Source organism: Carettochelys insculpta, chromosome 10 (genome assembly GCF_033958435.1).
Source record: "Carettochelys insculpta isolate YL-2023 chromosome 10, ASM3395843v1, whole genome shotgun sequence".
Lineage (NCBI taxonomy): Eukaryota > Metazoa > Chordata > Testudines > Carettochelyidae > Carettochelys > Carettochelys insculpta.
This window is the reverse complement of record NC_134146.1, coordinates 21,940,354-21,964,064: the sequence shown is the minus strand read 5'-3', so window position 1 is coordinate 21,964,064 and position 23,711 is coordinate 21,940,354. Positions and strand designations below refer to the sequence as shown.

General features: G+C 40.4%; 1 protein-coding gene across 1 annotated transcript in view; it reads left to right on the top strand.

Annotated features, from left to right (window-relative positions):
* The window catches only part of ATR (ATR checkpoint kinase), a 98,404-nt gene extending 75,076 nt beyond the window's left edge, over positions 1-23,328 (top strand). The window contains exons 35-47 of the mRNA XM_075004354.1: positions 438-617; positions 2,971-3,113; positions 4,392-4,489; positions 9,223-9,455; positions 10,381-10,515; positions 11,232-11,432; positions 11,794-11,937; positions 14,324-14,474; positions 16,347-16,503; positions 16,723-16,876; positions 18,020-18,171; positions 18,878-18,983; positions 21,836-23,328. Of these exons, the coding sequence (XP_074860455.1) occupies positions 438-617; positions 2,971-3,113; positions 4,392-4,489; positions 9,223-9,455; positions 10,381-10,515; positions 11,232-11,432; positions 11,794-11,937; positions 14,324-14,474; positions 16,347-16,503; positions 16,723-16,876; positions 18,020-18,171; positions 18,878-18,983; positions 21,836-22,009 (2,028 nt within the window). The 3' untranslated portion in view covers positions 22,010-23,328. The remainder of the gene's footprint in view (positions 1-437; positions 618-2,970; positions 3,114-4,391; positions 4,490-9,222; positions 9,456-10,380; positions 10,516-11,231; positions 11,433-11,793; positions 11,938-14,323; positions 14,475-16,346; positions 16,504-16,722; positions 16,877-18,019; positions 18,172-18,877; positions 18,984-21,835) is intronic.
* The last annotated feature ends 383 nt before the right edge of the window (positions 23,329-23,711 follow it).

Here is a 23,711-nt window from a genome sequence, read left to right as displayed (position 1 = left end):
CTGCCCCCGAGTGGCTGGCTGCATCCCGAGCCCACAGCTCCTTACCTGAATGCGGACCTTGTCAGCTCTTCCCCTCCTGAAATGGGGGAAGACAAAAGGATGTGTTTTGCCTGTAAACGCTCCTCAGGATATTTCAAAAGAGCACCTTCTTTCAAAAATTATTTTGAAAGAACTTGTTAGTATAGACACAGCCTTAGTGAATGACATTAGGAAGATGTTTCAGTAGAGAAAGTTAAAGTGATTTTTGGAGCTTCATTTGTGGAATCGGCTATTGAGGCTTTTTCCTTATCTGTTCCCAAGGTATAATAGCTGTGTTCCTGAACAGTGGCTTGTGAACCTAATATTGTTTTTTTCTTGGTTAGTAAGAGGAAGCTGTTGTTTTCCTTTAAAATAAATAGAAGGCATATGTTGAATGATGTTTTCCCTCTTTCTTTAAGGGAGAGGTGCACCAGGCTCTTATTGTTCTTCAGAAGGGAGTTGAATTATGTTTTCCTGAGAATAAGGCACCATCTGACAGCAAAAGTCAGCTAATCCATGGTCGGGCTATGTTGCTGGTTGGCAGATTTATGGAAGAAACTGCCAACTTTGAAAGCAATGCAGTTATGAAAAAATATAAGGTGAATATAACATAGCTTTTAGTAATCATATATTCAGACATGATTTATTATGTGTATTGAAGTAAAATCTAGAGACCTCAAACAGAGATACAGGCTCCACTATGTTAAGTGCTCCATGAATATGTAAAAATGCATCCCTTGTCATGCAGAGCTTATAGTCCGGTTATTTTACTTACATCTCTTGGAACATATGTTGTATAACTTTCAACAGGAGCTAAACCTGTCTCTGGTGTAACTTCATGAAAGTCAATGAAGTTATATGAGAAATAATTTTGTAGGTTTTGCTACTGAATGTAGGCGGTTGGAATTTTACATTGGTATGTCATTGGGTTGCTGTGTAGGAACAACTTGGCAGATATTCTCTACACTGGACAATATGAGAGCACTGGCTACTGATGCTCTTCGTTCTTACTGTAAGAGTGTCATAGAAGTGATGTTATCACCCTTTGGGGAGCTGGATAAGAGTACAGGATCCCATAACATCGTGAGGGACAATGGTTAAGTATTGGGTGGGAAAGAAAAATGTCACCTACTGAATCACTAGTTTATCAAACTTTTTTTTTCTAGTGCAGGTATAAATATAAGGTATTTCTAGTCACAGTTTTAGGATTTTTGACGTTCATATTTCTGTTTTACTACAGAACTAACAATAATAATTCTGTGACTAAGTCACTACAAAAATAAGAGTAGAGAGAGCCTCAAAATCAGATTCACACTGCTCCCCATTTGGAAAACAGTGGAATCCCATTGGACTATGTTCTAGGAATTATTGACTATTTACTACAAATCCTGTCTGTTTCACTCCAGGTGGTAGGATGAGCTCAGAAGAATCTTACCTTTAATGTCAACCTATTCCTGCAGTATTGCTTTTAAAAAATTAAAAGCATATCTCAGAGTTCACTGTCAATAGCTTTGTCTTTCAGATCACAAGTTGTATGTGGTACTAAATAGATCATGAATTTAGTGGACTGGAGAATCTATCTCTGTATGTTACGTGTACGGAATTAAGAAAGGAAATGTAGGATGACAGTGAAATCTTTGGCTGTCATGTCCCAGAAAGTCTGAAAAAAGAGGCGAAAAAAGAATATTTAAAAGCCAGAATATGTCCCAGTTGAACTGGCTCCTGTCCTTCAAGATGAGCTGGGACTGACTCCCCATTCCAGGCATTGCAACTGGATGCATGAGGTTGCAGTGCAGTTCACTCCAATTTAGGCTGTCCCCTCTTGCCCCAGTCTAGGGCTAGGCCAAACATTAGCAGTACTGAAACATAAACTCGTATACCAAAGGCAAGATGTTATCCAGTCCAGGGAGCTGAGTCTAGCCAGCCCCAAAGGGTGGGAGCCAGCACTGAGGGAGAGTGTAAGTGGGTTCATTCTGTAACTCCCCAACCGCAGAGGCAGGAACCATTTTTTGTTCTTTTGATTTTCTGATACCCTCTCTCACCTTTTAAACCCTTGGGGTGGTTGCAATAACAGATATGAGCCCAAAAGTGGTCACACCATGAAAAATTTGGGAGCCAATGTCTTAAGCTGTGTGCTAGTTTTCAAAGAGAAGGGATGGAAGCGCTTTTTCCAGTAAAATGTGTGTGTGTGTGTGTGTGTGTGTGTGTGTGTGTGTGTGTTTGCACGCACGCACGCTACAAGAGGTATTGTTTGGAACAATTCACCATTATTAGAATCTGGATGACTTACTACACCCTTTCCCCAATTCCATTCATTTATTTGAAAGACCTTACCTTAAAAAAAAGGAACAAAGAACCAACGAGCGATTCTGATGTTGGTCTAGGCAAAAATGAGAGGGAGGGGGAGAAGAAGAGAAGTTGACATCCTGTCTGTAGATGAAACACATGGCTAGTTTTAAAGAAACTATAATTTCCCTTCTTGGAAATATTTCCAAATATCTTTTAGACTTTCAAAGTATGTGAGGCAATATCTTTTATTTGAACCATTTCTGTTAGAGAAGGAAGCTTTTAAATTCCACCTGGAGTCCTGAAGAAGCTTGTCTCTTCTGCCAATAGACGTTGGTCTAATAAGAGATTACCTCACCCATGTTGTCTCTCTCAATCTCCTGGGACTATTACAACTACAGGAGCACTGAATACAGGGATCATTTTGTCACCAAATCATGGAGGTGGACCAAAAACAGATGCAAATGATCTGATACCTCACTGCCTTACATCTTATGTAGTCACATCTGTGCAGCACTGATATCAAGCACTACTTACTGGATATAATACTCTTATACTCACTTTGCACAGAGGTACATAACAAAAGTTTTGTTGTAAAAAGCAAAATCTGTTTTATTTTAAATCCTCTTCTGAGAAATATAACTTTTGTTTTTATTTTTATTGCAGGATGTTACTCTTTTCTTGCCAGAATGGGAAGATGGACATTTTTATCTTGCCAAATACTATGATAAACTGATGCCTATGGTAACTGATAACAAGATGGAAAAGCAGGGAGATCTGATTAGATATATAGTTTATCATTTTGGAAGGTTAGATGATGCAGTATATTTGTTTTGATCTCTTAGAAAGATAATTATATTGATGACATAATCAAATCAATTTATTTTGCACAAATTGTTCTTGTTTTTGAATGCTAGAATTTATTCACTTATTGTCATGGCTCCTTCCCCACTCTAGCAAGACAAATGCAGAAGTGGGGGCCAGCAAAAGTACCTCCAAAACCTTATCTACCAGGTTTTGGTATAAACTCCACCCCCCAAAATCCTAAAAACCTTAGATTTTGGGGATAAAATTCGCTGCCACCACCCAAGTAATAATAAGGAAACCAGGGAGAGACTACTGGGAAATCTCAGCCCCAGAAGTAAAAAACCAGGACATAAACATTAACCAATACCAGGTTTATAAAAAGAAAAAGAGAGAACTTTTATTATTACAACAATATTCATGTTGCAAGCCTCGTGACTAGATGGAAGAGTCACGAAGTAAAACACATGGGGAGTCTCCACCATGGGCCTAGAACTTAGTTACAAGGAGAGTAAAAGAACATTTCTAAAAAGTGCACAGACATCAGATGCCACTTCCCAAACCATAAAACAAGAAAGCCTAACGGACTTATCTAAACTTTACCCTACTTACAGAAGATTGAAGGGCCTGTTCTTGGAGGGAGATATTCCGTGTCTCTCTCCCTCATGGCTGGAAAGCAGAAGAAAGGACAGAGCACAGAAAAAGGGAGGAGCCAAAAAATTCAATTCTTACCTACATTCTTATTGGCCAACCCCACCTGGCTAAGGAAATTAACCCTTTTACTCCCAGGCTGCTGGCTAACCCTCATGATCATGACACTTTTATGTATGACTTCAAATTTTTCTGCAATAATTCTTAAGAAGTATGAAATCTTAGAAAATATTGTTTATTCCAGTTTCTGAATGAATTATATATTGTATTAATGTTATTATGAGGAAATTAAGACTCATGTTTTAGACTCTTGTTTTCATCTATTAAAAATGACCTGGTGTTGTCTCATTTCAATTTTAAGAGAAAGTTAGCCATTACCCCAATGATTATCTTTGTGATCTGAACTGGAGCAAATCTCTGAGTAATAGATGCAGATAATTCCTGAGGATGTCAAAGGGTGAACATGAGGTATTAGAGTTACAGGTGTTAAAAATAAGTAATATAGATATATACAAATACCAACATAGATATGAATAGATATGTACATAATTTTTAATCTGTTTGTTTGCATATTCTTAAATATAGTGTATGACAAACTGAATATTATTATAGGCATGGATATATAATTGCAGGTCTTTGCAGTATGGAAACCAATTCATCTATCAGTCCATGCCAAGAATGTTATCTCTGTGGCTTGACTTTGGAGCAAAAGCATATGAATGTGAAAAAGGTAGAACTTGTTTAGTACTGTTTTTCTGTTACATTACATTTTTCATAAATGGCTATAGAAAGAGCTGTGAAACCAATATAAAATCATGTTGTTTTGGTTTATATTCCATGTATTTTGAAATGCAACCAGACTAACCCAATCCATTGTAGAGTCTAAAACAAGAAAGTGCCTGAGACTATATGCACAAATATATGTGGTAATCTTTAAACTCTTACCCCTAAATTCAGAGCAAAAACAGTTATAAATTACCAGATGTCATCTATGAGTATCTACAAACATTTTTACATGTGGTTATAACCCTCCTTAGAATTGAATTAATAATTTGTAAATATTTGTTAAAGCATGCAACATTAATTTCACATTAAAGTTGCCAAAAGATAGGAAACAAGAAGGAAAAAGAATGTTACATGTACACTTTTGCCAGTATCATGGCAGTTCACTGTAATAAATATTTGCAGTGACGTATTCAGGATTTTTTCACCTTTATGGGACTCAGTAGCTGAATAAGCCTATGTCTACTATACATGATAAAGTTGATTTTAAGGCAGTTAGCTTAATTTTACAATGTCTCTGTCTTCACTCTTATTACCATTAGGTTTATTTTAGGAAGCGCCAAGTTTGATATCATAACACACACAAAGCGAGTAGTGCCAAATGTGAATTTAAATGATTGGATTAATGCCAGTGTGGAAACTGTAATTATTTACATTGACTTTATTGTCCTTTAGAGGTGTCCTGTATGTATTCCATAATGCCCCATGGTTGTCCTCTCTGGCCCCTTTCATCTCTGCTTTTCTCCAGGGGCGCAAGAAGTAGCTAACAGGAAGTCTGCAAATTTGAATTCAGCACCAGGAAGTCTGTGGGGATCATGCTTGTATGAGAGCCTGAGAAACTTCTTTATTATCAGTGTGGTGATCTCATCTAGCCATGAAAAATAGCCTCAACACGGAGTGATGGACTCTTCCCTGTACAAGATGTAGCAGGAGAGGCCTAGATTTTTTTTTCAGCACTGGTGCCAGCCACCGCCCCATATGGCAGCTAGGCCGTGTGTGTCATGCTTGTATGAGAGGCTGAGAAACTTTTCTGTGGCTCACAGTTGTATAGGGACATTCCCCTCCCGTCCCCAGCACCATGCAGTTGAGTAACAACATCATGTAGCTAGCCCCTGGCCCAATAAAAGCTTGTGCATGGTGAGGGCTCCAAAGGCAGGAAAGATTTTCAGGGACTGCCTGTCGCCGGGGAGATGTCTCCCTTCCTTGGCAAAGATTTTTGAGGGCTCACTGTCATCTGGGGGGAAGCCACTGAGGGGACCCTGTCAACAGGTACCTCAACTATACCCAGCTGCTGGAGAAAGCCCCCAAAGAGAGCTGTCCTCTGAAAGGACCATCTCAACAGGGCCCTCAGCTACTTATCCCAGATTAGGGGGAGGGATAGCTCAGTGGTTTGAGCATTGGCCTCCTAAATCCAAGGCTTTGAGTTCAGTCCTCAAGAGGGCCATTTAGGGATCTGGGTCAAATAGATTAAAAAGGGGTGGTGCTTGGTCCTGCCAAGAGAGCAGCGGACTGGACTCAGTGACCTCCCAAGGTCCTTTCCAGTTTTATGAGATATGTATCATATGTGGGGGGCTGCGCCCCCTGCCAGAGAAGGTCTGTGAAGGGACCCTGTCAAATGGCCCTTCTACTACTCTCCCACCCCAGAACGAATGTGTCGGCGGGGAGGGGGAGGGCTGGTCCCTGCACTGAATGAAATTTGGGACTTGGCACCTCCCCTCCCCGCACCAGAGAAAGCTTCAGAAGTTTGGCTTCGTTTCAAGAAAGCAGTGTTTGTTTTCATACCATACATACTGTGCTTTCAAGGGGGGAAAAGTAGCTGTGGGACCAGTTGAGATGGCACAGTCACGTGGGTGATCCCAGGGTGGTATGGACCACCTTTGTTTTCCCAGGCATTGCAGCTCTTGAATTACTGAGCTTTTTACCGAATTGGAAAAAGTGCTCTTCTTCTTATTTTGGTTGCTGACCCCTGAGCTAGTGCATCTTTACAAGAAGAGGCAAGGGAATCTCTGCTATTGGCAGGCAAAATAATACTTGAGTGAGGCAAATGGGTGCCGAATGACCAGGATGCTCCATGATCTCCCAAGGAGCTTCTGACAAGCTCCATGGCCCATGCTGGACACAGCTGTGTAGTGATGTGGGAAGCCAAAAATCCTTTCTAACTCACTGCACCACAAATTGTCTTCTTTCCATTCATGAGTACAGGGAGCGGCAGGCTTGTTACTGTCCTACTCTTTCCTCACTGGGTTACATTCCAGCAAGCAGCCTGAGTCAGGGGCAGGTTTTGGAAATATGGTGTGAAAATTCTTTTGGCTATTTATTTTCAGCTGTGAGGAGGGGAGAGCGGCTATCTCAAGCAGTAATCTGTTCCTGTTATATTTTCAGGGAGGATGTTTCTGGTTTCTGAGGATAGGGAAGTGGCTGGAGGGCCCGTTGAGATGGCATAGTCACTTGGGTGATCTCAGGCCACATTACTTGGCTGATAACATAGAAGTCATAGGCTACGTCTACACGTGCACGCTACATCGAAATAGTCTATTTCGATGAATAACGTCTACACGTCCTCCAGAGCTGGCAACGTCGACGTTCAACTTCGACGTTGGGCAGCACCACATCAAAATAGGCGCTGCGAGGGAACGTCTACACGCCAAAGTAGCACACATCGAAATAAGGGTGCCAGGAACAGCTGCAGACAGGGTCACAGGGCGGACTCAACAGCAAGCCGCTCCCTTAAAGGGCCCCTCCCAGACACAGTTGCACTAAACAACACAAGATCCACAGAGCCAACAACTGGTTGCAGACCCTGTGCATGCAGCATGGATCCCCAGCTGCGGCAGCAGCAGCCAGAAGCCCTGGGCTAAGGGCTGCTGCACACGGTGACCATAAAGCCCCGCAGGAGCTGGAGAGAGAGCGTCTCTCAACCCCTCAGCTGATGGCCGCCATGGCGGACCCCGCTATTTCGATGTTGCGGGACGCGGATCGTCTACACGTGCCCTACTTCGACGTTCAACTTCGAAGTAGGGCGCTATTCCCATCCCGTCATGGGGTTAGCGACTTCAATGTCTCACCGCCTAACATCGATTTCAACTTTGAAATAGCGCCCAACACGTATAGCTGTGACGGGCGCTATTTCGAAGTTGGCGCCGCTACTTCAAAGTAGCGTGCACGTGTAGATGCGGCCATACTGTTCTGGCCATACAGGGGTGGCATGAAGTGGAGACGGGTAAAGTGGCTGGGGGGCCAGTTGAGATGGCATAGTCACCTGGGTGATTGTAGGGCACAGAGTCATTCTGGCATGTAAGTATGACAGTCTCCTGGCTGGCGTGCTTGTTAGCTGATCAGGCAAAAGTCATACCTAAAGGTGTTCTTTCGATGAATGAAAAGCAGCTGAGCAACTGGTTTACATGGGTCAGTCACCTTCTGAAGCTAGCGTATTGGTTTTCTTTTGCCTGGGATTCCCTACTTTTCCTTCTGAAAAAATGACCCTTTGCACTTCCCTCATTCCCATTCTGTGGAAAGCAATGTGGGAAGATGACATCACATACCCACAACCACTTGTGGGGCATTTTTTTCCACACTGCAACAGCAAAAAAAAAAAAAAATGCTGAGGGAACTGTGGGATGGGTTCCCACAATGCACTGCTGCAGCAGTCGATGCTTGGCGATTCAGTGTGGCATTACTAACTTGACTTTGTGGGGAGGTGAGGATAATCAAAACTGAATTTTTATAAAACCAAGAATTATGAAATTGAATTTAATAAAATCAGATTTATATCATAGTGTAGATGTAGCCTGAGTTTTGTTCAAATGTCAATCAAAACAAAACACAGTGTTTTCCTTTAGGTAATGTCCAAGCATGCGAGGTTTTTATCCAGATGTCTGGAAATTTCTCAGCTGGCACAGGGTGAAATGCAAAGGGAGCTGCTTTGGCATATGCCAGATGATTATGGTTCTTCATTGCTTGCATGTCATCATGTGATTTTTCAGAGTGCTGTAGCATTCCAGCCACAGTTCCTCCTATTCCTGATATCTACTGGGTGCTGTAGTGAGCAAAGTGATTAAGGAGCTGGTATGACTGCACACTTTCTAAGGACTCTTTTCTCCCACTCTCTTTGTCTTGTCCACACCAGAATCCCCACCTGGAGAGATCTGATTATTTTCAACCCCCATGCACTGCTTTGGGGAAGTAATCTGACTTTGTGAGTTAGCGTTAATAGTGGTTTTATGCTCTTAACTGTAACGTTATTTCCTATCAAGTAAGGAAATACTATAATAAAATCCCTGTTGGCAGCTCAAACTATATAGCAAATATACTATAAATCACTTATTCTTGCACATACTCCAGTTTAATGTGTGCCATACAGAAAATATAACTGCACAAAAGCTGGTTAACTTAATCTGTTTTCAGGAGCAATAAATGGAGCTGAGAGAAGCAAATAAGTTTTCAATTTAAAGGCTTGGTTATCCGTGAAAATGGAAATTTCTCAAAGCAAATGTAGAATTGTGCCTTGAGTTTGTGTATAATACTCAGTGAAACTTTAGCGGGAAGGATTTTTGTTTAAAAAAGTAAAACAAAAAACCATTAACAAGTGAGCATAGTTCTCTAGGTTTGTAACTGGTTTTTATGAACTCACATTTCAGAGAAATACGACTATAACCTTACTTTAATGTGTTTTTTTTCCAGTTGGTCGTGCTGATCGTGTACAGATGAGAAATGATTTAGCTAAAATAAATAAGGTGATTACAGATCACACAAATCAGTTGGCTCCTTATCAGTTTTTGACAGCATTCTCCCAATTGATCTCCCGAATCTGCCACTCTCATGAGGAAGTCTTTGTTGTTCTGATGGAGATTGTTGCCAAAGTGTTTCTAGCCTACCCTCAGCAAGCAATGTGGATGGTGACAGCTGTATCCAAGGTAATTTGACAAGGATAGCTGTATTTTTTATAAAAGTTCATAAAAAAATCTACCCACAAGAGAGAGATTTGAATAATTTGCTTACTGTATGTTTAAGCTACGTATTTAAATGTGCAGCTACTGAGATACCTTTTGAACCCCTCTTAAACTGGGACACTCTGGTCTAGCAACGTTCATAGTCCTGCAGGACCACGGATGTTCCTGTAACAGAGAACCCTGGCAGCTGGGAGTCTGGCAGCAGGAGGGCCAGGAGCCTGGAGCCCACCTGTGTTGATGGCAGGGGGCTGATGAGCCAGCAGCTGGCAGCCTGTCTGGGGCTAGACGCGGTGACAGAGCTTGTAGCTGAGACCCTAGTGGGGCCAGCGATCCTGGCAGGGACAGTGGTGGTAGGGCCAGGAGCCTGGCCAGGGCTGGAAGAGGAGCTGGGCTGGCGACCAGGGATGGAAGACAAGGGGCCAGCAGCTGGGTTAAGGGGCTGCTGGCAGGGGACCAGTATTGACTTCTGGTGCAGCAAACTCCCTTGATTGGGACTGCTCAGGTCCCTAACCAGGGAGGTCCAACCTGTATGACAATGTGGTATTCTGTTACATTTTACACAATGCAAAGATTTTCATTGTGCTCTAAAGTTCAGACACTGTAGCTTAAAACTATGTACAGTTCAAAAATCTCGTTAGTTTTTTTCTATCACTTTAAGCAGTTTTGTTTCTTTGACAACTTTACTATCTGGTCTGAAAATATGAAGCCCCAAAGAGCTGTGGAATTTTAATGAAAATTAATACTGAATGCCTTTTGATTTGTGCTCCATTTTTTAAACGTCTAACTTCAAATAGCCTGCAAAAATACAACTTATCAGTCACTTCAGGAGTCTGTAATGGAGATTAGGTATATAGATATAGTAAATTTTAACTTTTGTCTTCTTTTACAGTCCTCTTATCCAATGCGTGTGAACAGATGCAAGGAAATCCTAAACAAAGCTATTCATATGAAGGCGTCTTTAGGAAAATTCATTGGAGATGCAACACGCCTAACGGATAAACTGCTAGAGCTGTGCAACAAACCGGTATTTGTCCAAAGTACAAAAGAAACAAAACCAGCCAAACTTACAAAAACAAGACTTTGAGATTGGACATAGTAACTAATGTTACATATTTTTAAATGCACTGTGCAAAATATTTTTGCAGCTTTTATCAGCTAATTAAATTAAATTGTCTTTTAGTAGTTTTATTCAATTGGAGTGTCTTGTAAAATGTTCTCTTAACTTTTGAAATCTGTTAGGAGGAAATTAATGTTATGGAGATAAAATGTAAATAGACAACTAACATGATTGTTTTACAGGTTTAAGTTTTGTTGGACGAGTGCCTGTCAGATACATTTCTTTTGATTTATGTTAACAATATTTTTTAATAATGAGCCATTTTTAGGTTGCTTCTATATTCACTGACCATATATAATTGATTTTTCTCTCCAATAACTTTCAAAAGATTTTTTAACTAAGCTGTCTATAATGTTAGTGGTGAACCCTTGAACTGATTATCTGGGATAAAATTCAACTGAAATTAATTAACTAAGTGGGAGAAGAACTGAAATATAAAGACCTAACAGAGATTAAGATATTCTATTGAAATGGGCCACCGTTAGAACAACTAGAAATATTGAAACATATTTTAAACTGTTTGGTAAAAAGTATTCCATAAATGGAAGAGAGAGACAGTGATATTATGAGGCCCTTTTTATTTTAAGCAAAATGTTTCATGATTGATTTTCTTTTTATTTTAGGTTGATGGGAATAACTCTACATTAAGCATGAGTGTTCATTTCAAGACACTTAAAAAGCTAGTAGAAGAGCAGACATTTAGTGAGATCCTCATTCCTTTACAATCTGTAATGATACCTACTCTTCCATCGATTCCTGGCACACATTCTAACCATGATCCTTTTCCTGGACGCTGGGCCTACATAGCAGGCTTTGATGATATGGTAAACTTCTTTGCTCTAGCTGGTGTCATTTTAATAAATTGCAGCCAAGTTTACTTTTCTGTTTAATTAGCTTGAAGTGAGCTGGGGGACCACGATGAGAAGTTTCTTAATAATTATACTTACTGGTCATATAAGAGTGCATATTATTTATAAGGTGTAGTGAGGACCAGCTTGATGGCTAGCTTTTGGTTCTATGATCTGAAAGTGGCACACTCATACTAAGATCTCATTCTGGCTAGGGACAAATGAGTTGTAAACCAGCTAAAATAGGAAGTGCAAATTAATAAATGTGACTGTTAATATTCCACTTGTTTTGAAGAATAACCCCAAGGTTTAATGATGACTTCCATTTTTCATTTAGGTGGAAATCCTTGCATCTCTTCAAAAGCCAAAAAAGATTACTTTAAAAGGTTCAGATGGAAAAGCGTATATTATGATGTGTAAGCCAAAAGATGACCTAAGAAAAGACTGCCGACTCATGGAGTTTAACTCCTTAATTAACAAGGTTTGAGGATGATTTAGAAAATCTTCTCTGTAAAATCTTCTTGTTGACCAAAACAATGACAAAGTAGTCAGCTAATAAAAGGATTTAACTTCCTCCATCCTTGGGAAAAAAAAAATCTTCGTGGGGAAAAATATTACTTTGGTTAGTGCCCAATCCTGAAAAACATTGAGCGTGTTCAATTTCCACTTATTTCTGTGAGAACTGAGGATGCTCACAAATTTCAATGTCTTTCAACAAAACAATAGCCCATATAATATTTGGAGGAGCTGTTTGTTATCTTTCTGTCCCTACCTACCCTAACCCTGTCTACTGATAATTTTACCCCCAATCTCGTAGTCAGTGATGGATAGATTTAAAAAATTCTTTAAGGCAAATAGGGAGGAGATGTAAGAATTCTAGTTACTTTTAATATACTGCAAATGTGGAATTTCAGATTTTAAAACCATGGATCATAATGGGGCAAATTAAAATGTGGACATGAGTGACCATAGAGGAGATCAGACCGATGGTCCTCCTAGTCCAGTGCCCTACCTACTGACTGAGGCCAGTGACATATACTTCAGAGGGAGTAAATGGAGGAGAGCAATTTCAAGTGGTCCAACTGTTGCCTAGACTTAGATTCTGCCAGTCAGAGGATTAGAATCCTTGGCCATCATGGACCTATCCTCCATGAACTTATCTAATTCTCCTTTGAATCCAATTGTACTTTGGCCTTCACTGCATCCAATGACATTGAGTTCCATAGGTTGATCATACGTTCCGCAAAGAAATACTTTTCTTTTTATTTCAATTTTGTTTGCCTTTTAATTTAATCGGGTGACCCCTAATTGTGTTTTGTGAAGGGATACTTTTTCTGTTTGCTTTTTCCGTAACATTCACAGTTTTATAGACCACTATCAGATTTCCCCTTAGTTGTCTGATGTCCAAGCTAAGCTTTTTAGCATTTCTTCATATAAAAGTTGTTCTATACTTCTGTTGATTTTTGTTGCCCTTCACTGTACTTTTTCCAGTTCTAATGTATGTTTTTGAGATGAAGTGACCAGAACAGCATGCACTATTAAAGGTGTGACTATATCATAGATCTATATGGTGACATTATATATTCTCTCCATTATTATCTATCCTTTTTTCAATACAAATTGAACCTCTCTAGTCCGGCTTACTCGTCTGGCAACATCCATAATCTGGCACTATTTTAGTTACCCAGGTGACCACTTACAATGGGTGTGACCAAGTTTCCCATGGTCCCATAAAGTTTGTTTATACCTACCAGTCCTGGCTGTCAGTGTTCTATGCTGTTATTTTGCTGTAATTTACCCCTAAATTTTTTCTAAGAGCCCATGAGGCAATGGAAGTGTTGGTAGTGCTTCTAGACAATATCCCGTGTTCTGGCAAATTCTCTTGTTCAACACCAGTCAGATCCCGAGAGTGCTGGACTAGAGAGGTTCAACCTGTAGTTCCTAACATTTTTTTAGCTTTTTGACTATGGCTGTATATTGAGAAGCTATTTTCAGAGATCTGTCCACAATGACTCCAAGCATGGGCGGAGGGGAGGCAAGCCTGGTGGCCCCACCCCATCTGCCCAAAGCCCAGCCCCTGCAAGCCAGACACCCTGCCCCACTCCGCCTCTCTTATTTAAAAAAAAAAAGTAGCCCTGAGGGGTCCCCTGGACTGGAGGAGTGCTGGCCTGCCCACCCCACTGTAGTTGGCCAAGCTGCCCGCCCCCGCAGCACTATATAGCCTTCACTTCCCTGACCCCTGAGTACTGAGCTAACCCCAGCAGCAGCCTCTGCAAGTGCAGTGCCAGCCCTTTTTCTTGGAGAAGTTGGGGGTGGGGGAGGGTGTAGAGGGTGGAATTGCAATCCACTGTCCAGCAGCAGGTCAGTGGCAGTGTCAGGGAGGGCATGTGTGGTCACCTCATCTTGAAAATGGCATTAGAAAAAGTTCAGGAAAGAGCAACAAAAATTACTAGGGGTATGAAACGGCTGCCAGATTAGGAGAGGTAATATAAGCCTGGGACTTTTCATCTTGGAAAAGAAATTACTAAGGGGGGGATATGATAGTGATCTATAAAATCATAGCTGGTGTGGAGAAAGTGTGGTTTTTTCAGAGATAAGGGACGGGCAACAAAGGGGTGTTCGCTGGCAGAACCACTTCTACACTGCTTGTTTTCTGCTGTTGATTTGCAAATGAGCCTTGTGAATATGCAAATAAGTGGCTGTTTGCAGTTTTTTGAGCCTTCATTTGCATCATGCTGCCGGCAGACAGACTGAATCTAGATGCAGCCATCATCTTTAAGGTGGCATAGGATTCCTCAATTGGTGAGTTTTGAGCTGGTGGTTTTTGGTCATATTTAGTAATGTTATTTATTTTGTTTTATAAATAGTGCTTAAGAAAGGATGCAGAGTCACGTAGGCGAGAACTTCACATTCGAACTTATGCAGTTATTCCACTAAATGATGAATGTGGGATAATTGAATGGGTGAACAACACAGCTGGCCTAAGAAATATCCTGATCAAATTGTACAAGGAGAAAGGTAACAAAACAAAGATTTGTGTGAGGGGGATAGAGAGGGGGAAGAGCAAGGAGGGGAGATAAAGTGTATCTATGTGAAAATCTTTTAGATTTATGAATTTTTGGCAGAAATGAGATCAGTGATGCATTATCTTACATCTCAAACCTTGAGGTAAGTAGATGATTGTTGCTGCATTTGGATAGGATCGTGTCTCTCAGTAAATGAGACATAAATCACATGATCAGACACCAGACTTCTAGACCAGTGGTAGTAAAACTGTTGCTCATGAACCACATTTGGCTCTTTTGCAGTTAAAGTGCAGTTCACAGACTTCCCATCCCCCTACCCCAGCTACCTGATTTAGGGAGCTGAGATGGAGAGAAAGCTTAGCATTTCAGCCCTGCAGTGGGATGGTGGGGTTAGCAGCTCTTGGTCTTGGGTCTTGAAATCCATGTGCACACCAGCCAATGCTTGGGGCTTTAACAGGGGTGGGGCTGAAGCCCTGACCCTCACCAGCTGGCTCCTATGCAGCTGAAGCCCTCCTATGCAGCTGTTCCCCACCTCTCAAACTTCTGAAGGTTGTCGTATGCAGCTCAGAAGGTCAATAAGTTTGGCCACACTTATTCTAGACAAAACTGAGCTGTAAAAGATGCGATAACTTCAGCCAGCTGCCTCTTTTCATACAAAATAAATGGATAATGACTCTTGTCTGTGGAATTTGGAGATGTTCCAGTATTGTTGCTTGTATCTCTAGAACTAAGCCCTGTCCTTCAACTGAAACCCCAAAAGGAATTTCCTATTTGTTCTGAATGAGGAGAGAAGCTTCTAGCATGGGGGATCCAGATTGTGGCTCAGTGGGAGCCTCAGCCAGGCTCAGTGCATGACTCACCCCTACACACTACTTACAAAAGCTGGGTGCAGGGCCATGTGTGTCTGTGAATGCTGCAAGCCGCCGGGGAGGAGGGAGAGAGGCACTCCATTTCCTCTACCTCTCCAATGATCTGCCCACCTCCTGCATCCATAACTCTTCCCAGACTCTGACCCCCATACCCTGCCCCAGGTTACAACCACCTCCTGCCCTGAGTCATAACCCAAACCCTGGCACACAACCCTGGTGTTTCCCCAGTCCCACGCCCCAGGTCACAACCACCTCTTCAACCCAAACTCCCTCGCAGATTCTACTCTCCGTCCTATATGCAACCCTGGCCAAAGAGTTTGTGAGGCCCATGGTGGCGTGCTGACAGCAGGGCCTGGCCAGGTGATGCAAGCACAGGGCTTTGAAGGTGCAGGGCCCAAGGCCAGTCTTGCCTACACACCAATCAATTATCCCAAGTTCCCTTCCCAGTCTCCACCCCAGACCCTACACCTTTTCCAATAATATCATGGAAGAGTATGGTCCTTGACCACTTCTCAAATTCTTACAGTGGCTCCCCCATCAAAAATTATTTCTCCCTCATCCTTTCCCCCCACCCCAGTCTAGCAAAAAATTATCTTGTACAACATTTCTTTATCCTGTCCTGAATGTGTGCGTGTGTTCTAATTTTGGTATTTTAGGCTACACTTGGACTATGTATAGATTTGCCAACATTTCTGTCGGGAGATGTTTTTCCAACATTTGGCCCATCAATGTGGGGCCAAATGTTGGGGGAAAAACCCTCTGTCGAGACATCATTTCTTCCTCGTGGAACGAGGTGTACAGGGATGTCAACAGAATGCTCGCGACTGGCAGATATCTTCCAAGGTCAACAAATCTCTTTTGAGATCAACAAAAGTCTTCTCAACAGACTCCTGCAATCTAGACATAGCCTTGATGAATGCTAAATAGTAGTTGGGGAGGGGGAGGACACCATATGTAAGACTTGCTTTTTTATTTCTGATTGAAATCTTTTATAGGAGTCTATATGACTGGAAAGGAATTGCGTCAACATATGCTTCCAAAGTCAGCACCTTTGTCTGAAAAGCTGAAAATGTTCAAAGAAACTCTTCTGCCCCGACATCCTCCTATTTTTCATGAATGGTTTCTGAGAACATTCCCTGATCCTACTCTATGGTCAGTTGCTGCAATCGTGATAGCTCAGTGATGCTAGTTTCTTTGCATGTACTTTAGGAAAATGTAAATGAAGACAAAGCAGATAGAAAATGATAATAAAAGTAAGACAGGTGGTTTTCACACAGAGCAGAGAAGCTATTTAAAATCGTTAAATTGTCTGAAAAGTTGTGTAAGGGAAAGTGATTTTAGGTTTTTACACTGGATCCTTATTTTCTGTAGGTACAGTAGCAGATCTGCCTATTGTCGTTCCACTGCAGTCATGTCAATGGTTGGTTACATACTGGGACTGGGAGATCGCCATGGTGAAAATATTCTTTTTGATTCTTTGACTGGTGAATGTGTGCATGTGGATTTCAACTGTTTGTTCAACAAGGTGGGAAATGTCTTGCTGGAATTGCTTCTTATGCTGTAAATATTTGTTAGTTCAAAATCCACAAATCTCTCCTACTTCTTCAGTATTTCTTGTTGTTTGAGATTCGGAATATCTATTATGAGAGCCACGAATTGTTGTTTCTATTCAGATCTATTTTTATCTATTTTTATATATATATAAAAAATATGAAGAATACCTTTTATAAAGTCATTTTCGTCCTGTATGTCTTGATAATTAAAGCAGTCTTTTGCTTCAGCCTGTGTCACATGAGCTTTCTCTGGATACACTAAAATGTCACCAAATGTGAGAGTGCAGTCTTATTAATTCTTTTTGTCTTTCGGCTGTTGTGGATAATGAAGTTCTGTGTATCACTCAATCAACAGAAAAGTTGCCATGGAAGAAATAAGCATTTTCATCTTAACTGTGGCCAGAATGGGCTTTGGGATTTGCGTAATGGGATTTATAGTGCAAAATTTGTTTGGTTTAATTCAGAAATATGTAGTATGGGTCTTGTTCAGCTTGTTTCCCAGTAATGTCTTCTGTTGGTCGGCCTTGTTGGTTTTGATTATCTATAAATTATGAGAATAATGAGGATTTTAAAGCCATCATCATAATTTGTGTTGGTAGTGGAACAAAGATAAATATTTATAAAAATTTAAATCTTGAAAGCTGATATATGATTTGAAACAGAAAAAATTAAAGAACATTTGGTAGTTAGATGAGAAGATTAATGGCATAGGCTAGAATACAGGCACAGACAGACATTTTGCCGATTTTTCTCATCAAATTTTCACCAGACTCCTAGTCTTTGTCACCTTTATGATTATACATTCCATATCTATCTTCAATTCTTTGTTCATGCCAAATTTTCCTAAATGGTGAGCTGGACTTGTGATATGGCCACGTTCCCCTTTGTAGGAAAAGACGTCCTGTAGCAGTGCTAAACTAATCCAGTTTCAGTCAGTGCAGTAGTCACCTGAATTGGATTTACTCTGATGATAATAGTTAGGTAAGATAAGCTAAGTCTTTGACCTGGAGTGGACTGACATACAATTTGGAAAATAAATTGTTAATAGAAATAATAAACAAGAAAACTGTCCTGAAGTTAAGTTCAGATTTAATAAACTTTTTATTCATCGGCAGGGGGAAACTTTTGAAGTTCCAGAAATTGTACCTTTTCGTCTCACTCATAATATGGTCAATGGAATGGGACCAATGGGGACAGAAGGTCTCTTCAGAAGAGCTTGTGAAGTCACAATGAGGCTAATGCGTGATCAAAGAGAACCTCTGATGAGGTATCATAATGATCAATATTTTAAGTATTTTTTTATAATAAAATTATCTGTGGGGAACACGCAGCACTTCATTAGGCTAATTTTCCCCCATGGCAACTTCAAAGTGTCAGACTTCGAAGTGCCAGCATGTATGTAGCCTGTTTGAGAAAGTTATAAATCACTGAGTTCAGTGCAAAGAAGTTTGGGGCAGAAAAAAAGATCTGACTAATTATCTGCTGCTACTGTGGCTATAAAGCTGAAATATTTTTTAGTAGCTTTCTCACCATGAGCTTGAATCCAAACATTTTAAATTGATTTGTTCACAGGTTTTCTTCAGTTGCGTTTAACTGAAAATGTTAATTTTCTTTCTGGTCATGTTGCTGGATGTTAAATGAATAATTTAATTTTTCTCTAGAAAACGTTAGGTCACTTTCTTTTTTTTAAAGCTAGCAAAATATAGTAGTAATCTTTTGAAAGGAGCTCTGGAAAGCTATGAAGAGTAACATTTCTCATTAAACTGGCATTTATAAAATATTCACTTGGACTCAAACAAAATTATCAATTTAAATAAATGTTAGTTTTATTTAGTTGTGACTTGAATCAGTGTCTTGGATTTTAAAAAATTCAAGTTAATAGTCAAAAGAGTCTTTAATTTTTCATGGCCAAAAGAAGTTTATAACTAATTCTTTTTCCATGCAATGTATTTTAATGGTTTGTATGTTTTTAGTGTCTTGAAGACTTTTATCCATGATCCTCTTGTAGAGTGGAGCAAACCAGTGAAAGGTAATACAAAAGCCCAGGTGAATGAAACTGGGGAAGTTGTCAATGAAAAGGTCAGTTGCAAGTTTTGGTCTATTCTGGAACTAACATTTCATTATTTTATATTTCACAGTGGCTATGTCTACACTAGCCCCAAACTTCGAAATGGCCATGCTAATGCAATGCAAATAACAAGGAAAGTAAATTCTTGGACAAATTAGAACAAAACAATTCATACTGGCTGTGTCTACACTAGCCAAAAACTTCAAAATGGCCATGCAAATGGCCATTTCGAACTTTACTAATGAGGTGCTGAAATACATACTCAGTACTTCATGAGCATGCGGGCGGCCACGGCACTTCAATATTGGCGCGGCTCATCCCGACGGGGCTCCTTTTCGAAAAGACCCTACCTACTTCAAAGTCCCCCTATTCCCATCTGCTCATAGGAATAAGGAGACTTTGAAGTAGCCGGGGTACTTTCGAAAAGGAGCCCCGTTGGGGCGAGTCGCAGGGCGGCAAGCCGCGTCAATTTCGAAGTGCTGCGGCCGCCCGCATGCTAATGAAGCGTTGAATATGTATTTCAGCACTTCATTAGTAAACTTTGAAATGGCCATTTGCATGGCCATTTTGAAGTTTTTGGCTAGTGTAGACACAGCCAATATGAATTGTTTTGCTCTAATTTGTCCAAGAATTTACTTTCCTTGTTGTTTTTGTCTAAAGGTATTTTAGCCTTCTTTAAAGGAGTGAACTCTTTGCTATTGTTTAATCGTCTAAATTATGAGACTGGGATTTCAATAAAAACTTTCATAAGACAACTGTATCTTTCTAGCATAATTCTGTAAGCCTGATCTATATTGGTAAAATTAGGATCCATAATGGCTGTTCCACCTATCATGGAATCTGTAGTGTAGAAAGGGCTAATTTGATTTTTACCAACTCTTTTTTTAGGATCGGAAGAGGGTGCCACAATATCTTGGAATCTCTTTTTTAAATTATCCAAATGTAGATCACAAAACTCAAGCCAGCATCCCTATGAGGCACAGAAATTTTCAAGACTACGCATGAATTTTACAGTACTAAGGCTATTTCCATACTAGACATAGGAGGTCAACCACGGATACACAATTGACGTATCTGTGCTCAGCTAACTTTTCTGTCTTTACAGGGGAAGGTGAACGGGAGAGTTTCTCCCTTTTACCTCCCTTACTCCCTGCGTTTCTTCCACGGTAGTGTATATAAGCCTTTAGAAGAAGTGGACCTTTAAACAAAATGGTTTGCTAAAGTTTGTAGGTTCTTTTTTTCCCCCTTCTTTTTCTCCTAGTCCTCCCCCTGGCTAATCTGAAAAACCTAAGACCTGATTTTTCAGAGTTCTTGGCATTATTTAGCATTTTATATGTTTGGAACATACATCCATCGATTTCAGTTGCAGTGTGAGTGCAGTTCATTTTTGAATGGTCTGAACTTCTACAAATCAGATTCTCAGGGTTTCAAGTTAGGCAAGGTGAAAATGAGAAGTGCAAGTGACTTGGCTAGCATCACAAAGAGAGTCTGTGGGACAGACTGGGATAGTAGAATCTTGTCTTCCCAAGCAGTGTTCATCTGTCTTAATTATGAGAGCAGCCTATTTCCCCCTGCAATCACCTGCTTCATTCACAACACACCTTGTGACCTCCTCAGCAAATGAGGCGGAGGCCCTACAGACAAGTCTCTTTTAGTTCACAACCCTGATTCATCCTCAACACATCTGTCATGTCCCTGAATTAGATCCTGTGGAAGATGGTATGTGCACAGCATCAAGAGAGAGAGGTTGCTCTCAGTAGTGACTGATCACAGAACAAGGAGCAATGGTCTAAAGTTACAGAGGGGGAAGGGGGAGGTTGGATAGTAGGAAAACTATTTCACCAGGAGAGTGATGAAGTACTGGAATGCATTACATACAGAGGTGGTGGAATGTCCATCCCTAGAGGGTTTTAAGTCCTGTGCTTGACAAAGTCCTGGCTGGGATGATTTAGATAGGCTTTATCCTGCTTTAGGCAGAGGGCTAGACTCAACCTCCTGAGGTCCCTTCCAGCCCTAGGATTCTATGATTCCAAGCAAGTAATTCAAGTCTGTATCATAGTGGGGGAGTATAAGGGAGCTGAATTACACTTGTACAGTCAACCTTAATTCTGTCATTTCCTAATTTTTAAGAGTTTGACTTTTTGCAATCTTAATATTCCTTTAATGCAGTTTTTGTGTGTAATGCAATATATAAGATAAATGAGTGAATGATCTTTTTAAGGAATATAGTATAAATTCACCAGCCAATGAGAACAGGTGCTGATGCAACAGATGATACCTAAGGAGGGTACCTCACAATAATAGCTGTGTGTTCACCTATTTTCGTGGTTGAGAATTAGTCTGATTCATTTTTGACATCAGAGAAAAATTCTTAGACTCTTGCTCACATTAGATCAGTCAGCCCAATCCCACCCACCATGTAATTATTTACTTGAAAATGTTTTTTTCTGAACTTAAGAAGTCTGAATATTTTCTGGAAAATATTTTTTGTACAGTTGTCTTTTGGCCTCTTTGTTACTGAGCCATATACATGTTGTGATAATGAAAATATTAATATGGAATAAAAAACATTTCATTGCTATCTGTTTCAAGAGGTTGTGAAATAAACTCATTCAATATTTGATAAGTTCTAGTTATAAACTTAATGCAGAGGCTGTAGTTTGTCCAACCTGCAGTCCTTGAGAATGATTTACTTTGTTCATTTTCTTTGATTTTTTTTTAAATAGATTGGATACTTGTATATTAAATCCATTTATGTGGGATCAGGAATACATCCTGTAATTGGCCAAAACTTTATTTGGAAGAACAGGAAATGTTTCTACTACCTATCTGAATTTTAAGTTTTCTTTTCATTTGCTTCTAGGCGAAGACTCATGTCCTTGACATAGAACAGCGGCTGCAGGGTGTGATTAAGACTAGGAATCGGGTAAAAGGCTTGCCCTTGTCTATTGAAGGGCATGTTCATTACCTTATTCAAGAAGCAAATGACGAGAACCTGCTCTGTCAGATGTACTTGGGCTGGGCTCCATATATGTGAAATACTGTCTTCACAATTTAGGCTGCTGTAATATTTTTTTAACCAAAAATTGTTTGTTTCTTTCTTAGTCCCTGCAGTGTTTTCTACAACTACTACTTCTGTTGATTCTGATATTGTGCATGTGTGGTTTGCAACTTAATATGCAGCCTATGTACTATATATTGAAAGTTACGGTACATGTGCTGCGTACATATATAAATGAACTCATTGCATTCTATGAGTTTGTATTTATGCAGACTGTTTTAAATATAGAGAATACAACACATGAACTAGTAGAATAGACAGTCATCTCCCCGATGCAATTGTGTGTTTTCTATATACATGTATATGTTCACTTCCATATAAGAGCAGGGTCTAAATTAGCTTTATAAATATTTTATGTGTGTGTGGGTATATATATTTTTTTTCCTACAGAGTGAAACATTCTATTTTTAATTACTTTTGTAGGAGACATGAGTTGATGTTGTATTGAAATTACTTTTGTATCAACATGGTTGACACGGGATTTGTAACTGTAGTATTTAGTCTCACCTAAGGCTTCTTGGAAGTATTGCTATTGCTGAAGAAAGGCCCCAGGGATACTGAACTAGTGCAGTGGTGTCCAAAAAAAAATCAGTGGATCACCATCGCGCCCCCCCGCTCTACCCCTCCTGTTAGGTGACTCCCTCCTTGCCATGCCGTGTGATGTGCCCTGGGCTGAAGAGCCCACTGGGGCTGGAGGAGCTGCCTCTGCTGCTGCCACCACACGCGTCCCAGCATGTGGTGGGGCACATACATGGAGAGGCACCCCATGTGTGCGGTTGTCATGAGCCATATTCTGCCACTCTCCACTGCCAATACGTGGAGCGTATTAGACACTGCAGAATGAGTCGCACTTGTTTGACCTCTTTTCATTCTAAACCACCCAGTAGAGAATGATATAGATTGTCACCTAGAGGCAGGTTTATAACAGACAAACTCCTCCAACTGAAGACAACAGCATTTCTTGATTTAGCCCACAGAAGTGACTGAGATTATTTCTGCCCTTAATTTCCTTCTTAAATTGGACTTTGTTTTTACACCTCTCCCATATTCTAGAAAACATCACGTGCACTTAGCCTCAGGACCTTACTTTGAGAGGTCCCTCAGCCCCACAAAACCACTATAGCTTTCTACTAAAAACCCACACAAAAAACATTTGTTATACTATGATCATTATTGCCCCGAGCACCATTTGAAAATAACACTCTCTCTCTATTTTCCCCATTCTCCCCCTCCCCTTCCAAAAAGCCCCCCAACCTGGAATTACAAGGTGCTTATATAAACTGAAGTAATCAAATGGCCTATATTCTAATTCCCTGCTCATTGCATGTGTTATCATTTGTATATGAAGTGTCATGAAAATATATCGTAAAGTAGAATTCTTTGGGATCTGTACAAAGACTAGCTCCTCCACATATGCACCTCCATCCATCTTTAAGGAAGGGCATTTGAGGCATTTTTGTTAGTTTCCCTTCCTATTGGAGATGTTTTTGCTGTTGGTGAGAAGCACACTCCTCTCCACCAGCACGTTATTGGGAATCTGCCAAAATGTTAACATATCCTAAAGCTCCACCATTTTCCTTGACCCAGGCAACTCATACTATGAAACACAACTGGGAGAAGTGTAGAAGAGAAGTGGTCAGAGGAATCTTTAGTATTGTGACTCCATTGCAGCTGCAGT